Genomic DNA, 14,166 nt, shown 5'->3' with positions numbered 1-14,166 from the left:
AGTCCTGTGTCGAAACTCTGAGATTCTACTGTAATTGCAAGAGTGTCACTTTTCATGGTTAAGGAGTGTTTCATTACCACTGGGGACAGATCTTTGGAGGAATTCACTGTTGCTAAGATTTCCTGCATCTGATTTTCAACTTTCTTTCTTTCTTCATAGAATCATAAAATCATAGAAGATTATGGTTGGAAGGGACCTCAGGAGATCATCTAGTCCAACCCCCTGCTCAGGGCAGGAGCCACGCCGACTAAATCATCCCAGCCAGGGCTTTCTCAAGCCGGGCCTTAAAAGCCTCTAACATGGCAACAAAGAAAACTTGGAGTTACAACACTGATTATCTCTGCCAAAAGCCTGTATCATCTAAAGAAATGAGTGAAAACAATAAAAACAAGTTGTGTGACTAATACTTTTACGTTTAAAATGAATTTGAGTCAGGTGAGTTCATGAATATCCCAGCAATGCAGACATGAAGGTTCATGGAACCGGTGAACTTGAAGCAACTAGCCTAAGAGAGGTGAGTGCTGCCCTCCAACAGAAAGTCAATGGATGTTGGGTGTCTAAATACCACAGGACCAGTTGAAAATCACATCCACACTTTGGCTCCAGCAGCTAACTGAAGGCAGGTCATGACCTCAAGGCAGTGTTAAATGTCCCAAATCACTTGTCCATTAAATGTTAATGTTATTGCCTACGTTTATCTGTAGCCGGCTGAAGGCTGTTTGCATTATCTGTGTATCTTGTTTGATGTGTATTAGTGCAACTAAATTAGCCTGCTGCTGCCATGTTCTTTCTCATGTCTGTATCCTGGACTTAAATCAAAGGATGTTTTGCAGTTAAGGAAGAGTTTTCTTCTTGTCATGGTGTTAATGAAAACAAAAGAAATGCTCTGGATTATTGTCACGAAATGCACTAGCTATATCTCTGTAATGAAATGGGCCATAAACCAGAATTGGAGCCTTAGAACTTTGAGTGAGAAGACTGTTAGCTTCAAAGCATGGGTCATTATACTGGAGAATGGGAGATCCACAAGCTTTGTCTGCTTTTAGTGACCAAAGCAAGATCCATGGTGTGTTGAAAGGGATTGATAGACTGTTTTCAGCTAAAAAAAAGGCACACTGGACGGGATTCTCCGATCTTTTCGGATGCTGCCAGGGGAGTTTCCAGACACAAGACAGAATTCCCCAAATCCACTTGGGTCAAACCTGAGGAACTCATGAAGACTCTAAGAGACTGTCAGTTTATGACTTCTCTGCTACCATTTAGACAACACAGTCTGATCCAGCTGTAATGTATTTTATCTGCTTTAACATCTCGATAATTCTCTCATTTCTTTTTCTTAGTTAAGAAATCTGTAGTTAGTTTACGAAAGAATTGGGTACTGTGTTGTTTTTGGTAAGAACCTGAGCACCCAGTGATCTAGGGTGAGCGACTGATCCTTTGGGGTTGGAAGAATCTACTTTCTATGATTTCTGGTTTTCATAACCCTTTATCACAAAGTCCTATTTGTCTGGGTGGAAAGAGAAGCTAGAGAGTATAAGGGGACCGTCTGTGACCAAGACAGTGAGAGATAGTGATCCAGGAGCACACTTTCACTACTGACATGGTGAAATCTAATGATGGGATATACCGCCAGTCTGGGGTGTCTGCCCTGGTTTCTGACAGTCTGACCTGAGTTTGGCACACTTAGCTGTGAGCCACTCCGGGCACCGTGACACAAACCCCCTAAGTAAAAAAAAAAAAAAAGAAATCTTAAGCATGAGTTTAGCTGTTAGCCATCAGTGATACTTCTCTCAAGGTTACAGTTAAGCACCATATTTTTTTTTCTTTTTTAGATCAGTGCCTTACATCAGAATATTCAAAGGAGATGAGTTTTAAATTCATAATCATTGAGTGTTTGGACAAGAAGTTATGACAATTTGAACCAGCTGAATTAGTTTTTTAAGAAAACCAATTGTAATAATCCATTGTAACAAAAAAGGCAAGGGAAACGGGGCATGCTAAAATGTGTCAAGTCAAAACAGCTCAAGGCTCACAGACAATGTTTATCATGAAGTTCTTGTAAATGAGCTATGGAGTAAGAAAGATTCAGGTACATTCTTTGATGAATAACACCAAATAATGAATACTTTCAAGGAAATCATTGATTTGGACATCAACAGTCATGAACAACAAAAAGACACAATAATTGGCTTTATTATCTAGCTAGCTAGCAAGCTAGATATCCACATACTCTGCTGTTATTTAATGTGTATATAGGGTACACAAATACACACAGACCTGGTAGACACGCTGTAAGGTTACCTTAGATGTTTTTGAAAATCGCACTAGGCACCTAAATACGTTTAAAAATGGAAATTCTGAATAAAGATTTGATTCACAACCCTCAAAAGGACGTTATTGAAATGCTTTGTTTTGATTATGTTGAATTGAAATGACCCTTTAGAATTATAATAGAATAATAAATATTAAATGCAATATAGTAAAATATTAAGTATAATGTAAAATAACATATATTAAAGTATATATAATGTATACATATAATCATGTATTACATATTAAATTTCAATATTTCACAATGTAATAGAACATACAAATAATAAGAACATAAGTACGGCCATACTGGGTCAGCTCAATGGTCCATCTAGCCCAGTCTCCTGTCTTCCGACAGTGGCAAATGCCAGGTGCTTCAGAGGGAATGAACAGAACAGGCAGGCATCAAGTGATCCATCCCCAGTCGTAGTTTCTGTCAAACCGGCACATTTCTGCAAGTTATTTGAATATAAAAAAAAAACAAACAGCATTTTGCAAAAGAGAACAGTTTCAACAATTTTTTCAGCCCATCTCTACAGCTATTATTACAAAAGGTGCTTCCCTTTGTTTTCAACCTCCCAGGTCCCTGCTGAAGTGTGTTGAAGATATGGAGAAGGGCCACCAGACCTGTGTGACTGAGACAGAGTTGCTGGGATCCTCTGATTTCCAGTCATTGCAAGTCCTGCTCTTTCTGTTGGTGTTCACCTTCTGTGTGATGGCCCTGGTGGGGAACACTCTGATTGTTATCGTCACGATCGCTGACTCTGCCCTTCACACTCCATGTATTGTTTCCCCAGGAATTTATCCTTCCTGGCAGATCTGCTACACCTCAGTCACCCAGCCCAAGATGCTGGTGAACCTACTATCAGAGACCTAGACCAACTTATTCGCGGGCTGCGGCGCTCAGATGTTTTTCTTTGTTCTCTCTGGCATCACAGAGTGCTGCCTCCTCTCTGTCATGGCATATGACCGATACGTGGCCATGTGCCATCCCCTGCAATACACCCTCATTATAAACCAAACGCTCTGAGCTCAAATGGCAGCTGGTTCCTGGACCATTGGTATCCTGGTGGCGTTTGGCCACACCCTTTCCATATTTACGCTGCCTTTCTGAGGGTTTAATAGAATCAGTCATTTCTACAGTGATGTTCTCCCTGTGATGAGACTGGCCTCCACAGACACCCACAAGAATGAAGTTGCTCTTACTATCCTTACTGTGTTCCTTTCACTGGTTCCATTTTGCTCATCCTCTTTGTCCTACAATCGCATCATTTCCACCATCCTGAAGATGCCCTCAGCTGAGGGCAGACGCAGACCCCTCCCGTGGTCTGATCTCACCCCTTCCATGAGTCCCAGGTTCTTCAGCGTTTCCGGCTGGGTAGAGTCACTCCTTCCCTCTTGCTTCTTTCTGTCCTTCCTGTTTGTGTCCATGTTCGGTCTCTCACTGCAGAAAGCAAAACCGTGCTGTTCACCAGGCCCCCGTCTCTGTGCCATGGGTTTAAACTGTGACGTTCCATTCTCTAGCTGCCTGTTTTCCCGGGGCAGGGCAGGGAATTCATTCAAAGACAATACAAATCAATGATCCCCAAAAGCCTAGTCTTGATGGCTGTCAGTGGTGGTCCTTCAGCCAGGTGTCAAACACCTGTCCCAGCCAGGGCAGCTGTCTGGGATCCAGCACAACACGCAGCCACTGAGAGACAGCAGAAATATGCCGTCAGCTTGGCAATAATTCCACAACACAGAGCTTAGGATTTCATACAGTCATATCCCTTAGAGTTACACAAGCAAACAATAAACCAACAGCCAGCATAAGACAAGCAGAGTTTATACACCCAAAAGGAGAAGACCCAATGACCTCATCAAGTTCACTAGACTTTGATCTGGCTGCTGCTTTTATGTGGCAGGTACTCAGCTAGCCCAGGGATGGGTGGCAGTACAGAGACCTGAGAGAGACACATAGATAGATAAACAGATTCCGATCTTATTTCCACTAGTGTAAATCTACAGTAACTCCATTGACCTGAGTTTGTGTGTGTTAGAAATAACCAAACTGGTTGTCCCTGGGGCGGATTGGGGAGACGGAAACCTTTATTGTCTGTTCGTTACACCTCGATGCCGCGAATGAGCGACGGGGGGGGGTCTACTTTACAATTCTTGTATCCTTACCAGTATGTAAATGTATTCATTTCCAGCAACTCCCCACAGACCTTTATTTGGTTACATTGACACCTATAAAATCAATATTAACAACTACATGATGAATACAATTATACCCACCCCTGTTTGTTGTTTACAGGATTACCATACAGAGGTCAGGCACATCACCTTAAAACATATTAATTTTACACTAACATTCTTTGAAGAAAAGGCATTCCAAGGGGGGAAGGAAGATAACGCTTTCTTCCCACCCTGGCCTTGTGCAGGAGTGGTGATAGTTAGCCTCATCCCCTGCGCAGATGGCCAGGAAGGGAGGAAAAGAAGAGAGATAACAGACTTTAACTAGAATTCACACCAATTAACGAATACAAGGTTTGCCCGTGCCTTGACCCTGTTCCCCGTAATTTAGGCCTGACCATTTGTCCAGCTTTTAACTCTTTACTCTCCTACAGTGTGTATTTTTGCCACTGTAAATGCCCCTTTGCATGTAAAGAGATTGCAAAGCATGTTCTCACAGAAACACTAATGTCGCCTATTGATTACATTTCTCTACAGACACAGAATGAAATCACAGTCAAAGGAAAAAGATGGACCTTTAATTTTTAGTGGATAACCACCACCCTGTCAGTTTTCACAGGGAAGCTTTGATCTCCTTGTTTCTCATGCTATAGATGATGGGATTCAACATTGGAGGCAGCACCGAATAGAAAACAGCCACCACGAGATCCAGCCGTGACGTTGTGCTGGAGATGGGTTTCAGGTAGGCAAAGGTGCCAGTGCAAACTAACAAGGAGAGCACAGTGAGGTGAGGCAGGCAGGTGGAGAAGGCTTTGTGCCGGCCCTGCTCAGAGGGGATTCTCAGCACTGTGCTGATGATCTGAACATACGAAACAATTATAAAAACAAAGCAGCATAACACTAAGCCCACAATAAAGAGAATGACCCCTGTTTCACTGAGGTAGGAGTCAGAGCAGGTGAGCTTGATTATCTGGGGAATTTCACAGAAGAACTGATCCACCTTGTTGCCTCTGCAGAAGGAGATTGCCAACATGTTTCCGGTGTGCAGGGCAGAAATGAGAACACCGCTGGCCCAGGCCCCGGCTGCCATTTGGACACAAGCTCCCCTGTTCATCACTCTCTCGTGGTGCAGCGGCTGGCAGATGGCGACGTAGTGATCGTACGCCATGACGGTGAGAAGGAAAAAATCTGCTCCCTCCAAGAAGGGGAGGAAAAAGACTTGGGTGACACATCCAGCATAAGAAATTGACCTGGTGTTCATAAGGGAATTGGCCATGGATTTGGGGACGGTGATAGAGATGGAGCCCATGTCTAGGATGGACAGATTGATCAGGAAGAATTACATGGGGGAGTGAAGGTGGCGGTCGAGGGCTATGACTGTGACGATGAGAAGGTTCCCCATTAAGGCTGACAGGTAAACCACTAGAAATACCACAAAGTGCAAAATCTGCAGCTCCCGAACATCGGAGAATCCCTGGAGAAGAAATTTGGTCACGGTGGTTCGGTTGGACATTTTCTTCCTCAGCACATTGTGTCCTGCATGCGGAGGGAAGGAGAAGGGCAACGGTGAGGATTAGAGTGACCGAGGGAATGATCCTGATTCCTCTCTCCATAGTAACTTACGATGTGACTGTCCGAGCACAGCCCTGATCACATCCACTGAGCAGGGGCGGTGAGGGCGCCTCGCTGCGGAGAATGAGATGACTAGTCCGGTGCGTTATCCCACTGATGTCAATCCACACATGTCTTGGAAGCTGGGTCAGTTCACACCTGTGAAGATCGGAGCCAGGGCCTGGCTTGATAAAATGCAGTAAGAAGATGGAACAAGGTACACACCGAAACCAACAGTCCTAGCAAAGAAAGTCCCTTTATTGTGACCAACCACAGGCTCGCAGCTTGGGCCTGGAACTGAAACTGTAAAACACCAGCACAGCCTCAGTCCCATTGCCAGGGAAATACGACATAGACTCACCCAGCGTCCGACACGGCCACTCGGCTGTGATGATTCCACATAGACGGCCTGCTGCTAATTCACACATTGATTTATGGCCCCCAGTGCCAGCCACGCTTACAAAGCTGTGTGACGATAGGTTAGTGGCATGGCTCAGTTACTGCTGTCTTGTATCATTTCCCTTTGTGTCTGTGCTCTGCGGGTCAGTGACAATCAGGACACCTGGGTTCTGTTTTTGGCTCTGCCATTGACCTGCTGTATGTCCTTCAGCCAGTCACTTCCCCCCCATGGGACTCTCTTTCCCTCCCTCCCTTTCTCTGCCTGGTCTACTAGGACTGTGAGCTCTTTGGAGGACGGGCTGTGTCGTATTATGTGTATATTTTCTGCACCTTATTATGATATTTGTGTGCTCAGCTGTCATCAGTGATGGAACCTGGATACAGTGCTAGACAAAGAGGTTTCTAGTCCCAGTGACCTCCTCCCTGTCCATCTAAGCTCCATGTCTGGATAGACAGATCTGGCTGCTGGGTGCAACTCTGAAACTGGGCTCAAAGCTCCTAGTCCCTATAACACATATTCTATGAGTATCAGCTTTGCCGCTTACTCAGTTTTACTTTCCTTTGAAACAGAAATCAAAACAGATGCAGTAGAATGAATGGGATTCCAGTTATGATGTTATTAGCCAACATTAAGGTTCCCCACCCTTGTTTAAAGTTAAGTCTGGTTGGAAAGTTTCAGTTGAATTTTGGTTGGTTGGTTGGGTTTTTTGGATGGAAAATTGTTTTTTTAGCAAAACACTGTTCTCAGAATGTGTCTGCTTTCCTTCAAGATCTGTGATGTTTTGTTAGAAAACTGAGTACTCAGCAAGCAACCTTGTTTGGTTTTCATCTTAAACTTTACACTCTTCAGCTGAAAGTTTGCAGTTGCCTAAAGCTGAAAAAAAAATTGGGTTTGGAGTTTTTGATGAAAAGTTGAAATTTTCCACCGGAGGAATTATTTTTTCCTCCCTGACTATCTCTAGTTGTTTGAGTACCTTAACAGTCAAATCCTTAGTGAATGCTGACAGCAATTCTGATTCACAGTCTTAAATTTCCCTTGTATGTTAATCCCCACACATATATTTAATGGACATAGCACACTTACTGTACTGGCCTCTGTGGATTTTTCCCCAACAGGTAATGACTCTGGTCATCCAGCTCCAGGATTCTTCTGTCATTATCTATCTGTCTGTTTAGATGACAAAGACACAAGTGTGTAAGAGTCATTTCACCCCTCACTCTGAGCATGACCTGACAGAACTAGACTCAGACCGGTTGCTCTCTGCAGCTGAGCAGTGTGTAGCTGGCTTTGAGCGTCACTGGCATTAAAGGAGCAATGCTGCGGGAAGGTGATTTACCCATGTCTATTTCCTAAGGGCTTGTGGGACTCACTCCTGAGAGACCTGAACAGCTCAGAAGCAGAGGCCCAGAGGCAAAACTTCATAGACTCATCCATTTTAAAGCCAAAAGGGACTGTTCTGCTCCTCTAGTCTGACCCCCTGCCTAGCACAGGCCCTAGGATTTCCCCCAGGGTTTCCTGACTCCAGTCCAGCTTCTGTGCTTTCTGTGCGCCAGGATTACCAAGGGATTTGGGCACCTAAAGATGGGGGAAGGTATATACTGGGATTTCCCAAAGCTCCTAAATCTGCCAAGTAGCTAAATCCCATGGGCATCCAATGGGAATTAGGCTCCTAACTTGCTCAGGTGTTACTGCAGATCCCACTAGGCAACTGTCAGCTTCTTTAGATGCCTAAACCCCTTTGTAATTCTGGCCCCGGGTCTCTCTTGGCATCTTCCAAGGCCTGGGCTTCTCTTGACTTTCAGAAATATGAAGTCTGGGATTTGCAAAGGAGCCTAAGGGAGAGTAAGGCATGCACGTCTTGGGGGCCTAATTCCCTTAGACTGCCTTGACAATCCCAGCCTACAACGATAACAAGGGCAGCCAGGCAGCAGCGTTATAGAGAGGAAGTCAAGTCACCTGGAGCTCTTGTGATCTAAGCCCAGCTACGCAACTGAATTACCTCAGCTCTCCGTGCCTCAGTTGCCCCAACTGTAACCTGGGGGAGAAGGCCGGGCACTGGAGGAGTAATTCACAATGGATGGTGTAAAGAAGGGCTTATGCAAAACTTAGTTTTAGTTGAACTCCAAGCCCCTGTACAACAAGAGCCAGAGCCTTGTGTCCAGCCTTGTGTTCTGCCTCTCCAGTCACTTCAGCCCCTCCATTCTGGGCAGTAACCCCCCAGATGGATCCCCTCCTTTCTATTTTGGCCAGCCTTCTCAGCTAGTCCCCTTCCCCCATGGCGCTCTGGCCACTCTCTCTGGCGAGTCCACTCACCCCCACAGCCCACTGCATCCAGCACCTGCCCGCAGACCCCATCCTCGCACAATTGAACAGGTCTAGAGTCTTTCTTTCTTTCTTTCTTTCTTTCTTTCTTTCTTTCTCCATCTTGCCAAGTGACTCTTTCATCCTTTATCCACAGTGGAACAGGAAGCCTCTGTCTTTTCTGCAGGGTTTTTCTTTATATTGTATCAAAGCAAATGGAGGAAGAACAGAGCAAATCATAGAATCATAGAATATTAGAGTTGGAAGGGACCTCAGGAGGTCATCTAGTCCAACCCCCTGCTCACAGCAGCACTAACCTCAGCTAAATTATCCCAACCAGGGCTTTGTCAAGCCGCAGCTTAAAAACCTCTAAATATGGAGATTCCACCACCTCCCTAGGTAACCCATTCCAGTGCTTCACCACCCTCCTAGTGAAAAACTTTTTCCTAATGTCCAACCTAGACCTCCCCCCCTGCAACTTGAGACCATTGCTCCTTGCTCTCTCATCTGTCAAATGCACCTTTCACACACATCAACACACAGCACCTAGACAAACAAGTGCTAATGATGTATCTGGAGGTCTCTATTTGTGACCGGCTGCAATATGGCCTGTAAGGAGCAGCAGATGGCGGAATACAGAGTTACAACCTGAGACATGAGGCTAGAATAACAGGCCAGATAGGGGGCCTGAGGCCCAGCTGAAGTCATTGGGCAGTGCTGTTATAAAGCAAAGTTAGCAGAAGTCAGGCTAGGAACCTTGCACACACATAGTCAACACCTGCTGGCTTGCAGGGGGACCTGGGGTGGAGATGGCAATAGGCACATTTCACGTGCAACGCACTTTCTATGCTTAAGTTCACACACAAGTTGCACCCAGATGCAGTCATTTTTATTTCCTTGCTTGGTTTTTCCCCCAAACATTTATTGTGATGAAAAATTCATTATTCTCTGTCTTAAAAATAAATAAATATATTATGGAGCATTGTCCTTTCTTTTGATTAAACGGGTGAAACTGTTTAGGGTTTGGTTGTTTTTTTTGTTTTCAAAAATTGGGGAAAAAATAGTTTGGAACATTTTCTTTATCCCCTCTTTTTCCAGTGAATAGGCATAAAAAACCCAGAAAAATTCCATGAAAAAAATTCTAATAAAATGAAATGATTTTTTGTGGGTGGAACAACTTTCTTTAATGAAAACGTTTTTTAAATTTTAGAAATGAAAATTAAATCAGGATTTTTGTTGGGGGGGAGGGTTCTTCCCTTTTCATCCACCACTCTTCTTTCCAGCAAAATGGGAAAAATTGGGGGGGATCCTCAAAATGTAAACACCAAGCAAAAAAAATCATTTTTGTTTCATCAAAAGAAATTGAAAATATATTATTTTTAAAGAACATTTCATTTGAATTTTTAAAGCAAAAACAGCTATTTTCACCAGATCTAGATGCAGGTATTTGAACCTTCCTTGGTTGTCAATCCTTCTGGAGTAAAACTCCCACCCTGGCATTCCCAGCTAGCCAAGTTCATCTGGACATTAATGACTTGAACTCCAATAGCGCTTTCCTTTCCAAATGCATTTAGAAGCACAACATTAAAATGTACAGCTGCACTGTTTATGAAAACGAAACCCATTATGTTGATCATTTTTATTTAATATTACAAATTTGATATAGTCTATAGTCTAAATCATCCCAGTCAGGGCTTTGTCAAGCTGTACCTTAAAAACCTCTAAGGATGGAGTTTCCACCACCTCCCTAGGTAACCCATTCCAGTTCTTCACCACCCTCCTAGGGAAAAACTTTTTCCTAATATCCAACCTAGACCTCCCCCACTGCAACTTGAGATCATTGCTCCTTGGTCTCTCATCTGCCACCACCAAGAACAGCCTAGCTCCATCCTCCCTGGAACCCACTTTCAGGTAGTTAAAGGCTGCTATTAAATCCCCCCTCATTCTTCTCTTTTGCTGACTAAACAAGCCTAGTTCCCTCAGCCTCACCACATTAATCATGTGCTCCAGCCCCATAATCATTTTTGTTGCCCTCTGCTGGACTCTCTCCAATTTGTGCACATCCTTCCTGTAGTGGGGGGCCCAAAACTGGATACAGAACTCCAAGTGTGACCTCACCAGTGCCAAATAGAGGGGAATAATCACTTCCCTCCATCTGCTGGCAATGTTTCTACTAATGCAACTTAATATGCCATTACCCTTGATGTCAATAAGGGCACACTGTTGACTCATGTCCATCTTTTTGTCTACTGTAACCCCCAGGCCTTTTTGCCAAACTGCTGCTTAGGCAGGAAGCTCACTCTAGGGAATAAAGTATCTGAACGGTTTTATTATAGGTATGATGGTTTGCCCATCCTTAGTGGCGGGGCTGGCCAGCATGAAAAGGCAGCTATATATTGCAGAACTGGATTTTTTTTAACAGACTGTATGGGACAGAGAACTTAGGGAACTGGGATATAACGACTCACCAGGTGACGCAACAACCATGTGGAGCCCTGATACTGTGTCCGTTGTGTAGAGGAGGGGAAGTAGTCAAGGTGACTTAGCTGGAAAAGAGCAAGTTTAGGCTGAATGTGAGAAAAAATGAGCTGAACACATCAACAGAAAAACCAAAAAGAACTTCCTTCACAGGAGGGTGTTTAGGCTGTGGGATTGCTTATTCTGATAAAGGAATTTATAGAAAACATGGCTGGGATTTTCAAAGGCATTTAACAAAGTTAGATGCTGAAGTCCCGTTGAAATCAACAGTAGTTAGGATCCTAACTGTCTCAGCCTTCTTTGAGAAGCCCAGCCCTTTTCTGGATGAAAAGGTCGAACAAAATACCGTGGGGAACATTTACTGCCTAACGTCTATTTTACAAACGGCTCAGTGCTGGCCTAACTCTGCACCCACTCAGGTCAATGGACATTGGACCAGATGAAGAAAGACCACAAAAGCACTGAAGAGCGACCTTTTCCGGTACAAAGCCCCGAGCTGCTCTCCTGCATGGCTCAGTCCGACGGCGAGCCATAAACTGTCGCTGATACTCACAAGGGCACCAAGTTATCATAGTTGCAGGTTGAGCTGCACCTCTGTCACCCCTCTCCGACTGTGTCCGCTCTGGTGTCTGGATCTTAGCCCAGGCCCTGGGTTCCAGCACTCCGTGCATCCTCCGCACTTACCCGGTGGGCCCAAATTGGTTGAACACCTGTTCTTCTTTCTTTCAGTGACCAGTGGCAAATACAGTAACCCTGACAGCCTTCTTAACCCAAAGTATGGTTAACTTTCAGCAGAAAAACAGAAGATTTAAAGTAAAAAGGATTTTCAAACTATAAGAAAGGCAAGATAAATAACAAAAAAGTCATTGAAGAAGGCGGTCTGGAACTCCGGACTTTCATCTCCCAGGGAAGTAGGCCAACCACCAGACCCTACAGGCATTTACCCCACCACAAAATGCAAAAACCAGGGGTCACCTGATAAAATTCATAGGCAGTAGGGTTAAAACAAAGACATGGACACACTTTTTCACACCACTCACAATCAGCCTTTGAGCTTGTTTCCTGGACATGACGGGAAGGTGAAAAATATCACTTGGTTCAAGACAGAGTTAGCTAATTTCACGGAGGATAGGTCCGTCAATGACTATTAGCCTCAATGGTCAAGGACACAACACCATGATCTGGGTGTCCCTAAGCCTTTGATTGCCAGGAGCTAGGACTGGATGACAGGGGGTGGATCACTCAAAATTGTCCTGTTCTGTTCATTCCCTCTAAAGCATCTGGTACTGGCCAGTCTCGGAAGACAGGAGACTGGGCTAGATGGACCGTTGGTCTGACCCACTGTGGCTGTTCTTATTCATTCTTATATTTTCTCTTTCTCTCTGGCCCAATGACTGTTCCATTTTTCAGCCAGAGTGGAACCGCTCTAACTGGAGAGACTGAGGAAATCCCCACCTTTTTGAGAGAGCTGGTTTGTGGGACCCAAACTAGTAGGTGAGCTCAGAGGCTGCAAGGGAGATAGGCAGAGGAACATTTATCTTCCCATGGTTCATGCATTGCTCTGGAGGATACATGTTGGGACGTCTGGCCTGAGATTGCAGTGCCCATATCCAGAAGCAGAAATGTAGGCACCTAGGGAACTTTTATTGCAAAAATTTTGGCCTTGGCACCTACAGAGTTTGGGGGCAGCTGATCAGGGATTTAGGCACTTAGAGGAGTACTTAGGAGGTTATGTCCTCTTCTAAATCTACCCCCATCCATTGCTTTGGAAAATCTCACTAGGTTGCTATATGTATCTTTAGGCAAATAAATAGCTTTAGAACACTGGCCCTGTGTTTGGAAATGAAATGCCAGTACTGTGTGTGTTTGTGTTTGTGTGTGTATGTGCAGTGTCTGGTGCATTTGCCTCTAGTCCAAGTGCAGCACGGTTTGGTTACAATGGAAGCACAACAGGCACCGCTTCTTCTGTGTTCTCCTTCTGAGATTCAGTTTTTATGACACATTGTTATTTTGAGACACTGGAGAACTTTGAATGTGCACAATGGCCCAGATTCTCAATTGAGTCACTCTGGTGTAAATATGGACTAATTCCGCTCACTCCAGCTGTGTATGTGTGATCAGAACCTGGCCCAAAATCTCTGTGATAAAAGCATGCTGGGTCAGACACATCGCTGGTGCAACCACAGTGAAATGAGAGGAGTTGCACCAAGGAGCAGTTTGGTCCATGCCATTGAAAACTAACTAGCAACATTTCAGGGGACATGATGTAATAAATGTTGTTTTGAATTAATACCCAAAGGCCCTAATTATAGATCCTCCATCACCAATGGGATATCATAGAATCATAGAATCATAGAATATTAGAGTTGGAAGGGACCTCAGGAGGTCATCTAGTCCAACCCCCTGCTCAAAGCAGGACTAACCTCAGCTATATCATCCCAACCAGGGCTTTGTCAAGCCTCAGCTTAAAAACCTCTAAGGATGGAGATTCCACCACCTCCCTAGGTAACCTATTCCAGTGCTTCACCACCTTCCTAGTAAAAAACTTTTTCCTAATGTCCAACCTAGACCTCCCGCCCTGCAACTTGAGACCGTTGCTCCTTGTTCTGTCATCTGCCACCACCCAGAACAGCCTAGCCCCATCCTCCCTGGAACCCCCTTTCAGGTAGTTAAAGGCCGCTATCAAATCCCCCTCACTCTTCTCTTTTGCAGACTAAACAAGCCTAGTTCTCTCAGCCTCTCCTCATAAGTCCTGTGCTCCAGCCCCCTAATCATTTTTGTTGCCCTCCGCTGCACTCTCTCCAACTTGTCCACATCCTTTTTGTAGTGGGGGGCCCAAAACTGGACACAATATTCTAAATGCGGCCTCACCAATGCCGAATAGAGGGGAA

The 14,166-nt window shown here is 44.6% G+C and overlaps 1 protein-coding gene across 1 annotated transcript; it reads right to left on the bottom strand.

The window, feature by feature from the left end:
* Positions 1–5,098: 5,098 nt before the first annotated feature.
* Positions 5,099–5,653, bottom strand: LOC137164053 (olfactory receptor 14A16-like). Its single transcript, XM_067564651.1, has one exon. It carries the CDS (start codon positions 5,651–5,653, stop codon positions 5,099–5,101), a length of 555 nt encoding a protein of 184 aa, XP_067420752.1.
* Between the last annotated feature and the right edge of the window lie 8,513 nt (positions 5,654–14,166).

This window comes from Emydura macquarii, unplaced genomic scaffold (genome assembly GCF_026122565.2).
Source record: "Emydura macquarii macquarii isolate MOO-44397 ecotype Brisbane River unplaced genomic scaffold, CSIRO-AGI_Emac_v2 contig_2664, whole genome shotgun sequence".
Lineage (NCBI taxonomy): Eukaryota > Metazoa > Chordata > Testudines > Chelidae > Emydura > Emydura macquarii.
Note: the sequence above shows the minus strand (reverse complement) of the source record. Positions and strands in the feature narration are given on the sequence as shown.

What these genes read in the sequence shown, in the direction of transcription:
- LOC137164053 (XM_067564651.1), bottom strand. Translation starts at nt 5,653, where the DNA reads ATGGCGTACGATCACTACGTCGCCATCTGCCAGCCGCTGCACCACGAG.